This window comes from Octodon degus, unplaced genomic scaffold (genome assembly GCF_000260255.1).
Source record: "Octodon degus isolate 3935 unplaced genomic scaffold, OctDeg1.0 scaffold00114, whole genome shotgun sequence".
In the NCBI taxonomy this organism is placed as follows: Eukaryota; Metazoa; Chordata; class Mammalia; order Rodentia; family Octodontidae; genus Octodon; species Octodon degus.
Window position 1 is genome coordinate 2386752 of NW_004524690.1, and position 12176 is coordinate 2398927.

The following is a 12176-nucleotide window of genomic DNA, read 5'->3' on the forward strand; positions in this document are numbered from 1 at the left end:
AAAAAAAAAAAAAAAAAAAAAAAAAAAATCTTTACTGAAATGAGTGAAGAAGTTTCCCAAATCTAGTTGATGAAATGGATACCCAGCTGAATGAAGCACTCTGAACCCCAGGCACACACGATTAGCAAAGAACCTCTGTACAACCCAATCATCACCAGAGTACTGGCTATTGTACATTTGTGGTTGCCCAGTCTACACTGTAGGGTGTATTTTTTTTCCCATCCCTTTTTATGCAGTCCAAACTTATTTTGTTTTTGTTTTGTTTTTTTTCCAAACTTATTTTGTAGAGCCTGTTTTTTCTCTTATCCTTCTGGGTATTTTTTTCCCTCCTATCTTTTTTTTTTTTTTTTTTTTTTAGGGAAGGGTCTATAGGGTGTTTAGGGTCTCACTACTAGATCGGATTCATAGTGATTCCCCTGTTTACAGCCTCCCTACAACTGGGATTACAGGCATGTGCCACCATACCCAGTCTCAATTGCCTTCTCAGCTTGTGCCGGGGGTGGGGCTGGATGGCAGGCCCCAGGATTGAAGCCTTGGCCCCTGTGCCTGCTTGCAGGTGCTTTAATTCGCTGAGCTATTTGGCCAGCCCTTACTCCCTATCTTTAATAAATATGAAACTTTACCACTGCTGAAAAAGAAAGAGAAAATAGTAAAGAGTATTAGAGAAAAAAGCCAAATAACATACAAAACAAAAATCATGAGACTAATGGATTTCTCAATACAAAACTTAAAAGGCTAGGAAGCTGGGGGTGAAGTTTTACAAGTCCTAAAAGGAAATGAATAGCAAGCTAGATTATTGTAGCCCTCCAAAATTATCCCTCTAAATTGACAAAGAAATATAGATCTTCTCAATAAAGATAATCTAAAATAATTCATGACCACCAAACCAGCACTGTAGAAAATACTTAAGATGTTATGGTTTATATCTAGATGTCTCGCCAAAGTTGTGTCCACTCACACCTGACTGGATTGTGGGGTATGATATTCATCAGTGGATTAGCACACTGATGGGCTTATGGCTAGATGTGATGTGGAAAGGAGAATCCTGGTCTAAGGAGGTGAGTCACCAGGGTCAAGGCCTGGAAGGGTCTATCTTCATCCTTCCTCTTTTGATCACTCTGCCATGTCTTGTTCTGCCAGGTCAACTTGTCACACCATCTTGCCTTGCCATGCCACCCTGCCTTGGAGATATTCAACTATGAACTGAAACCGCAGTAAACTTTGAGCCAGAATAAATCTTTCCTTCCTTAAATTGCAGGTTTCAGGTATTGTGTCTCTGCCATGAGGAAATCTTTTTTTTTTTTTTTAAATCTATTTAGTACAGGGTCTATGAGGTCTCATTACACAGATCAGATTTGTAGTGATCCTCCTGTTTTCAGCCTCCCAAGCACTGGGATAACAGGTGTGCACCACCATGCCTAGCTGACAGGAGGAAATCTTAAACAGAGATGAGTCAACAACAACCAAGACCCCAAAGGAAAGAATCAATTTCACTGGGAGAAGAGTTAAATAAAAGGAATACAAAAAAGAATGAAGTACTGGGAAAATAATATAATGCCAGGAATAATTACATATCTTTCAATGATAACAATATAAATGGTCTTAACTCTCCAATCAAAAGACATGACTGCCAGATTACATCAATACATAAAGCCCAACTATTTGTTGCCTGTAAGATAGTGCCTTGCTCATAAAAGAAATACATACAAACTGAAAATGAAAAGATGGACAGCAATATTCCACACAGGTATAGCCTGAAAGCGAACACAGAGATACAGCAAAGTTGACTAATTTCTGGCACAGTTGACTTAAATCAAAATTGGTCAGAAGAGACAAAGAAGTCCACTACATACTGCCAACAGAATAATTCATCAAGAGATAACAACTGTAAATATATATGTGCCAATCACTGACACACCTAATTTCATAAAACAGAAACTCCTTGATATAAAATGATAAGACATCACTTCAATCGTGAGGGGCATTAATGTCCCACTCTCACAAATAGACCAACCAGACCTCCCCTCAAAAAAAATCAACAAAAAATAGCTAAACTATATTACAAAATAAATGATTTTAACAGATACCCTACAGTGTTTTATCTAACAGCAGCATTCTACACATTCCTCTCAGCAGCTTATGCGACTCTCACAGCCGACCATAAAGTATGTGTCAATAAATACAAAAGAATTTAAACAAGCCCTCACATGCTGATAAGAGTATGATGGAATGAAACTAGAAATCAACAGCAAAAGAGAACTATACAAACACATGGAATTGAATAATTCCCTCAAACAATAAATGGATCACACAAAAGAAAATCATGGAAGAAATTTAAAACTTCTTAGACTCAAATGACAAACTGTGAACACATTTCTTATTTATTTACTTTTTTGGTACTGGGAATCAAACCCAGGACCTTGTGCTTGCCAGGCAGGCGCTTGTGCCACTGAGCTATATCCCTGGCCCTGTGAACACATTTCTAAGAGGCAAGTCTATATCTGTGAGTGCCTACATTAGAAAAACAGTGATCCAAAATAATAAGCCTCAACCGGGCATGGTGGTATGTGCCTGTAATCCCAGCACTTGGGAGGTTGAGACAGGAAGATCACTTCAAGTTTGAGACCACCTGGTGGCTACAAAAGTGAGCACAAGGCCAGCCTGAACTGCACAGTGAGACCCTGTCTCAAAAAAAAATAATAATAATAATAATAATAATAATAATATAAAAGATATTAAAATCAAAATAAAAAAAACTTTATGCATCTCAAGGTCCTAGAAAAAGTAGGACTCCAAACTGTACTGGTACAAGGAAAAAATTATAAACAGAGCAAAAACAAAAACAAAAAAGAGTAAAAGTGAGATTAAAAATACAATACAAAGGATCAATGACTCAAAGTTGATTCTCTGAAAGGATTCATATACTTGTAGCCAAATTTACCAAAATAAATAAAGAGAAGGCCTGCCTCACTATAATGAAATGAAAATGGCACAATTACAAGACACCATAGAAATCCAGGTAATTACTAGAAACTTTTAAAAACTTACATACATTTCTATAAATTATAGAATCAGAAAAAACTGGACCAAAAAAAAAAGGATAAATTCCTAGACACACATGACCTAACAAAATTGAACCAAGAATAAACTAATAGACCTGAGTAGACCAATAATAAGCAATGGAACTGATGACCAATTAGGAAAAAATCTCAAGACTTAAAAAATTCACTGCTGAATTTTACCAGAACTTAAAAGAAGAACTAACATCAATACTCTTTAGGTTTTTCCATGCAATTAAAAGGAATGAAACATTTTCAAACTCATTCCTTGAAATATTAGCCTGACATAAAAACATGATATTGGCTCAACAAAATTTTAAAAATGTACGTTAGTATCTCTGTTGAGCATGTATGCAAAAATCCTCAATAAAATACTTACAAACAGAACTCAAAAAATTATTTTTAAATATGCTATCCCAGAAACAAGCTGAAGTACGTAGTATCACTCCTCAAGATTGTAAACTGCAAACATGCACTAATAAAATAAACCATTGAAAACAGCAGATGATATTATCCCAGATATAGAAGGCCTAAGAAAATCTAACACTGATACTCAAATTTTGCCAAGTGGCAGAATACAAAATCAGTACACAAAAATCAACAGCATTCTTGTATATCAACAATATGGGGCCGGGAAGATGGCTCAGTGGAATAAGTACTTCCCTGGCAAGCACCAGGGCCTGAGTTCAACTGCCGGTTCTGCCAAAAAAATAAAATAAAATGAATAAAATAATCCCACCAAAAAAGAGATCAGGAAAACAAGAACATTCATGACTGGTTCAAAAATATTACAGACTGAGAATCTGAAAGAGAAAAATGGAATCTGAAGAGTACAATAGACACTGGTAAAAGGGAATGAACTTAATCACAAGCAAAGAGTTACTGAGTTGAGGACAAGGACAGAAAGGAGAGTGGGGGAAAGTATGTATGTAAGCAGGATGGTTTGGACAACTGTAGTATGCTTTTCTGCTGGTCTACGGAAGGCAGTAGTTAATGCTATAATTTGTTTCATCTCCTTTTTTTCAATTGTTTGTACTTTTTCTCTTCTTAATTTCTTACGCATTTCTTTTTTTTTCTTTCTTCTTCCAATTTTATATAAATATATCTGGCAATATGAATAACTGGTTGGAAGACAACACTGTTTTAAAACAAATACTGTAAAAATCATATGATTTTGTTAGGTGAAATTCTGTATCACTTGTAATTTTATCTGCTTCAATTCTAATTTATACTCTTCTTTAAAAACTAAAAAAAATTTTTAAAAATTGCAAACCTAGAAGTCAACCTAACCAAGAAGATGGAAGATGACATAACTGAAGAGAATGATGAAGACATATGAAAATAGGAGAAAAAAATCTTTCATCTTACTGACAGGCAGAATTACTACCATTAAAATGGGCATATTACCAAAGTGACCTATAGAATTAGATTCTTCCTTTAAAAGTGTTTTAAGTTCTTTTAAAAGTTATTTTTTGAAGTAGAAATACTGCCGTCCACACACTTTAAAGAAAATCTTTCAGATCTATAATATACAAAACAGATAAAGGTGAAGCTGTTCTGAAAGTAAAACTTATCTCTTTATCCCTATCCTCTGCGCAATCTTGGAAACCTTTCAATAAAATTCTAGGGCTTTTGGTAGAAAGTTTGAAAGCTGTTCCTTTAAGCTCTAATTTAGGGCTGGCCAGATAGCTCAGCAGAATAAAGGGCTTGCTTAGGCAGAGCAGAAGAGCTGGGGTTCAAGCCCCAGCCTGCCATGCCGGCCCCGGGCCCCTGGGGCGTGCTGAGACAGCAATTGAGACAGGGCATGGTAGCACACCCATAATCCCAGCACTTGGGAGGCCGAAAAACAAGAGGGATCACTACAAGTCCAATCTGTGCAGTGATACCTTATAGACCCTGTACTAAATGTATTTTTTAAAAACCCTATAATTAAAAATAACTATTGTAACAACAAAGCGACAGAATTTATTCAAGGCTGTCACTTAGCTAGTTAAAATATTTAAGTTAACCAAAATGATTTGCCATCCTTACCAGTTGCTCCAAGTCAGACATTTATTTATTAAAATGATAAAATTAACACATTTGGCTAAATTGAGTATTTCTTGGGTTATTTTTCTATGTACTTAATCTTTAAGTTATCCTAAAGTAGAATATATTCAATAATATAAAAGTCTGAATGGAAAAATATCACTATATCACTAAAAAATATCACTATATTTAAAAAGAGGTATGGCTGATAAATAATAAATCATATAAACATCTGTTTCTTCTCTATAGTGACTTAAAAGGACCACCATAAGATGATGTCTCATAAAATGAGATAGTCTCCCAGAATCTGCTCAATTAGAAGCCTGGTAGGGTCTCATTATTTCCTACTCGGTGCTACCACTTTCTCACCAATGACAAAGACATGTGCATACAGTACAGGCTTTGTTTTTGATACAAGTAGGAGTAAAAAGTAACAGTAAATATGCTGGCCTAATACTTTTCTAAACATTGTCAAAACGTAACTACCAGATATAAGAAACCAAAAGAAGGGTTTAGAAAGAACCTAAGCATTTCTGCACATATAAATCAAGAGATTTACTAAAAGTTCTCAGAAGAGTATAAAGCTTCATTTTGTGATAAAGTAAAGCTGAACAAGGAATTTTCTAACTTACAAAGGTTTTCTATAAAGAACAATGTATGTGCACACAGATACAGAACTATAATAATTATCTGCATTACCCTAAAGGTGGCTACTATATGCAGACAGAAAAAAGTAATCAAACTATTTGGGTTAAATATTGACTGAAGTTAACTACCTCTTTGGGCATACTATTAGGAATCAACATCTCTGGTCCATAGGATCAGAGAATTAAGGTTAAGCTTTGACTCTGCTTATCATTAAAGACAGACAGACAGAGAAAGAATAATTTTCATAATAGAATGTGTACGTATGTGTATGTGTACAGCTTTAAGCAAAAATGTAAGATTTCAAAAAAAAAGGGCCAGGGAGATGGCTCTGTAGAACAAGCGCTTGCCTGGCAAGCTCAAGGGCCTGAGTTCAATCCCCAGTTCCGCAAAAAAAAAAGTAAGATTTCATAAATATTGCAGCAGATTCCAATATTAATCATTTAGGGGGCCTGCCCCTTAGCTCAGCTCTTTAAGTGGCTGCTTCAACAAAGCAGTCAGGCTCAGGTTGCTGTGGTTCGATCCCACAACTCAAGCTAGCGAAACCTGCCCTGAGGGCATTCGGAGAGAAAAAAAAAAAAAAAAAAAAATCTAATATTAACCATTTAAAGCCATACTATAGGAAAGTAAATGCAAACCATACTATATCATTCATAAGAGTAATATCTAATATCAAAAATATGTACTGATATTGAGCAATTAAAGTGTAAGAATCAAAAGAGTAATTCTAGAGCAAAGGTATTCTGATATATGTTGAAGATTATGACATAATGACAAAGCCAATTTTAAACATTTTAATTAAATAAGAAAATAGACTAGTATAGATAAAAGAATATCCACAATAAATACTGATGAAGGAAAGACTATATCTAGTAAAATTCTATCCTTAAATACAAAGAAATATGTACATTACTGATATTTGGAAGTTACACTTACCTGATTCTCTAGTTCCATATTAGGGCAACTTGCAAGAATAAGATAACTACTGCAAATGTACTCTATCCATGATAGCAGAAGGAGAAGTTTTATCATTACAACAGGACACTAAAGGATATCTTTGTGTAAGAAAAAAATGGTACTTCGTTTTCAAATATGCTTTATATTAATGAGGAACTGATCAACTATACCTTCCGCTCGCAGTCAGTATCCAATAGCTTAGGGTATCTCTCTTTAGGGATAACTTCAAGACCACATATATCCATTCTTACCTCTTCCACAAATCCTCCTCAGTAGGAATTTTTGAAGGATATTATCTTTAGGTCACCAAGATTTCAGTAATAACACAACAAAAACAGCAGTTGCTTCTGTTCACCATATGCCCACCATGTTCTAAATCCCTACATATAGTAACAAATGTAATCCCTTCCGTAACTGCAGAGTAGATACAGCATAAAGGTACAGACTGACAAGTACATCCTGCTTAGAAATTTCTTTAGTCTTATTATTTTTGATTGAACTTCTGTGTTATTTGATATAACAACTAAAGCCATGCCAAAGAGAACAAGAAGTCCATTTTTTTCTCCCAGATACCACCTGGTTTATACTGCTCACTTACTAACATATTAGTTGGCATCTCATTACTGAGGCAGAGGCGTGCTGGAGCAGGAACATACCAGTTTGTGAGAGCCCACTGTACATGTTTTCCCAGCTCATGCATCACTGATCTGAGGACATGTGTATTCTGTTAATTTTATCAGGTCCTATTTACATTCAGGTAGAATAAGCTTGTGTTCCATAACTAGGAAGCACAGTTATCACCTGCACCTTTAGATACTCAGGGTTCTCAGGAGGAGTAACTCCTTCTCATCATGGTTCAGTTAGGCCTAGATTCTCTCCGTATTCATCTCTATAGTATAATTTATTCTTAAACATCACAAATTCTAAGTCACTGTCATTCATACTAAGATATCACTGATTACTAGATTTGCCATTACTTGCCATGCTATTAGGTAAAAAAAACACCAACTGTGAAATGCCTCCTGGTATCAGAAACAGTGAAATAAAAAAAAAATGTGTACATTAAAACTTGATGGGAGGCTGGGGAAATAGCTCCATGTCTTAATGCCTGCCTAGCAAGCACAAGGTCCTGGGTTCAATCCCCAGAACAAAAAAAAACAAAAAAACAAAAAAACAACTGATGAGAAAAAATCATTTCTATTGCTTTCCCATCTTAGCTCTGTAATATCCTTTTTTTTTTTTTTTTTTTGTGGAACCGGGGATTGAACTCAGGCCATTGCACTTGCCAGGAAAATGCTTATTCCACTGAGCCATCTCCCCGGCCCCAGCTCTGTAATATTCCTTTGACCTGATAGTCAACTACTAGATTTCCCACTTTAGTGCTCTCCACAATGCATATTTATATTCATAAATTAGTACAAACTATAAATAGAATGAATTGTTTACCCAAAAAGAAAAATAATAATCCTTAAAAAGAAACATAAAACTAATAAAATGACAAAACTTCAGAATTTGGTAAAGAGAAAGGGGCACTGAGAAACAAAATGGGGAGATTTCCCTGAGAAACAGAAAGAGTTGTGGAAATGAAGTGGCAAAAAGAGGGTACAGGTAAAAGGGCCCGTGAAACACATATTATTGCAAAATTCATTTCAATTTTAATTTTATGGTGCTGACTAGCTCATTATCCAAATGAACATTCCCATTTTCCCCAAAACCATTCTCATCACTTTGAGAAGACATTAATGTAGCTTAACATGACTAATGAGTATTTTTTAAGGACGTCAGCCTTTTATTCTATCATTATTAAGAAAAATATATATTCTCTGGCATTTCAAATATCACCTGCGCCCACAAGACTTTTGTAATGTGTCGACTTTTATGAATACTCTTAAAACCCTGAGTAATGATTCTACTTACTCTCCATCCACTTCTGGTCTTTTACAAACACAATGAAACTTGGCACCAAAATCTATGTAAAGATCATCCTCCACAATATGAAAGATTCTTCCAATGACCAATTTATCCTTGGCGGGTCCCATCTGTGTAAGAGGAGAGCGTCTCAGCATGGATGCAAAGGATTCCACATTTTCTGGAGACTCCTAAATATGAAAAGAAGTATTTATACACATAACATTTAATTTTATTAAGATATTACATAGTAAATAAAAGGAAATTTTAAAAAGGAAATTTGCTGTACATTTATATTTTTTAGCAATAAAAGAATGTAAGTGGAACTCTGCTTTAAACAGCTAGTTATACTCTTAAGCACCCTCCTCTTCCTCCCTTTTTCCTAAAAGTAACCAGTGAAAAGGCAGCAACCTGTGCTTGGCAGGGAACTGTGTGACCTGGAATGAGTCTCTTTCTCCCAAGCAGTAAGGGCGCAGAACTGTATGCATCTAAACCTGCCACAGTGGGCTGGAGGTGTCAGAATCTAAAGGTAAAGAAGGCACCCTAGGGTGCCTGCCTTTATTCCTAGTACTGACCATTTTTCAAAAAATGCCTTTGAATTTGGGTTTAGTGAGAATGACTATTCTTTTGATATGCTCTCAAGTATACACTCAGATAAAAATGACTAAGACCTTTCATCACAATTACCAGTCTAAACATGAATTATTACATAATAATTTTAAGTGACTTGAGTTTATTGTAATTTCCTAAAGTAAAATTCCAAAGGAAGTACCTCCTTTAACCATTTTGTGCTGCTTACGTTCTAGGAGTCTCTGAGGAATGAATTCATGTGAGGTATGGCTGAACATGTAATATAGTCTAATTACTCCCTTTTTTTCATACAACTTTTTTCCAAACATGTTTCTATAGAAATCCATGAGTACTGATTTATGTCTTCTTTTAATTTGTAAATGATATGGTGTGTGCACACTTGGGCACAAACTGAGGAAGTACAAAATTTCCACTTGTGAGAATTAATCATGGAACAATATTAACAATTTGGGTACCTATATTCTGTCTTTGGAATGAGTGTTACATTTGTCATTCAAGGAAAATTATTAAGAGTTTAAGAGCATATTTACTCTTTATACAATTATAACCTAGTTTCAATGCATATAAAATAGCAAGGATTATAAACTCAAACACTGGGCTACATAAGGGGTTGTGTAGTGCCCAGTCTAAAAGGTACAGCTTCTCACTACTCAACTCCTGCTGCAACTGCAATTTAAATGCAGTTGTTGCCACCTGTTTTAGCCACAAGGCCAAAATTTCCACATGTTAAAGTAAAATTTCCAATTTTTAAACACATATGTTGAAAGATTCCCATTTTACAAACCAGGCAAAACATACTCAGGTATTGAATTTGGCCCACAGACTAAGCTTCCTTTCTTACTTTTTTTGCAGACTCAGTTGAAGCCACAGTCCAGTTAAAAGAGCCTCAAGGAATAAGGAATAAAGGAAAGAAAAACAAGAAACAAAACAAAAATCAGAACTATGTACACACACAAAGCAAAAACAACCAAAAGGAGGAAGAAGAAAAAGGTGGTGGAGAAGGGAGAGGAGGAGAAGAAAGACATTTTAAAGAGAAATAACAAAAAAATAATTTTTTTTTAAAGCCTCAAAAAACATGAAGGTCAAGTAGCAGATCCAGTAGTTAAACCTCTGCTGAAGATAATTCAATAACCAGTAAGTCCTTTTCTAAAATCTTTACAATTTTGAAGACATTCTGGGGCTTTGATCCTTGGTTTTAGGAAACTGAAGATTCTCCACTATTTAAAAAGATACTCTTGAGGCCATATGTGACAGCACATGCCTATAATCCCAGTCACTTGGGAAGCTGACGCAGGAAGACATCAAGTTTAAAGCCATTCCAGGCACCTAGCAGCCCTGTCTCAAAAATATAAGTAATAAGTAAATTCAAAAGGCTGTGGATGCAGCTCAGCAGTAGAATGTTTGGCTATCATGCACAAGGCCTAGTGTTCAATCCTTGGCACAATAAGAAAAGATCAAGTGGAAATAAAATGCTATTGTTTTCTTTACCATTATTTGTGCCTTTACTTCATTTATATTTTACAATGGAAATGAATGTGTTTTGAGGAGTAAAATGATTTACTACAAGCCTAAGACTCTGGGGTTAACACCTAAATTTGCTTGTAAGTGGTACATTCATTACTATTGAGTTTGAGAAATTATATTGAACAATTAGACAATGCTCTCTCAAAAAAACATAGTCTAGAACCATCTTTGAATTCCTAGAGAATAAGCTAAGCTATACTCATTTAGAAGTCAAATGACTTCTGAAAGTAATAAACACTACCACTCCTGTAATACATGTTGATAACACGGAATCCTGTTTCTAAAGCATCTAGACCAATGTTGCTAGCTGCTCTCATGCTGACAGAGATTGCAAAGACTGTTGACACACTGCCCACTACTGGGTCTGTATGATAAAGCTGTCAGAGGTAAAACAGGTAATCTGGAGTTGACTCCTTACTTTAAAAGTTGGCTATGAAGCTCAGTTTTCCTGTTATTCTCTACATTATTTTTTCCCTGTGAAGGCTAAAAGTTGGCCAAGACTGTCTACATAAATATGGGGATACTAAAAGGATTACAGATATAGGGAACAAAACCACTTTTAGCTACTTATTCAGTAATTATGTATTGTGTGTTGAGTATCATCATGTACCAATCTGTTATGGTCCTTGATATAAAAATATATGAAATGGTAGAGGAACACAGCATTAAAACAACATAACAGCAGATGTTAGGGCCCAAAAAGACTGCTACTCATACTTCGTTGGAAAGTCTTGTGCCCTATGCTAAGCAGGTTTAACATTCTGTAAATAGCAGGGAATCAAAAGAGATTTCTAATCCATGGTGTGACAGTAGCTTTGGCAGCAGTGTGTAACATGACCAGCGGGAGAGAAAAACAAACAAACAAACAAACAAAACACTGGAAAAGGAGTTGACTTTTAAGAAGATCCTCAAATTAGTGAGGAAGACTAGAGACAATGAAGGGCCTATGCCAAATGAAGCAGTAGCCACAGAAAACCGGAAGAAGTGATGCAGAGATGTTTACCAATGGAAGTGACGGGGGAGAAGGGAAGAGCAGCACAACAGACGTAAAAAGTAAGGTTAGTTTGTACACATTAGGTTTATTATACAAATTTAAACAAAATTTCAGGGAATACTGGCTATCTGATAGTTTAGGAATATAATATAGAAGGCTCACTAGTAGTGTTTGCCTAACAAATATAAACCCTAGTACCACCACCAAAAAAGTATACACATTTCTATACATATTTGTTTAAATTTACATATATTTTTATAACTTATAGCTAGCTATAAATCCCTCAAAAGGCATGTATCAGATGCTAACTAAAATGATTTATATATAGAACTAACTTTCTCCTTCTTAAAAGTTACCTTGGGGCTGGAGGGATGGCTCAGTGGTCTAAAGCACCTACTTAGAACAAGCTTAGCAAAGCATCAGGGACCGCGGTTCAATCCCCCAGCACCACATGCCAGCCAGCCCCGCCC

At 35.5% G+C, this 12176-nt stretch overlaps 1 protein-coding gene across 1 annotated transcript in view; it reads right to left on the reverse strand.

Moving 5' to 3' along the window:
- The window catches only part of Mrps28 (mitochondrial ribosomal protein S28), a 131731-nt gene that overhangs the window by 93230 nt on the left and 26325 nt on the right, over nt 1-12176 (reverse strand). Inside the window, exon 2 of the mRNA XM_023699603.1 lies at nt 8607-8788. Coding sequence (XP_023555371.1) covers nt 8607-8788 — 182 coding nt within the window. The remainder of the gene's footprint in view (nt 1-8606; nt 8789-12176) is intronic.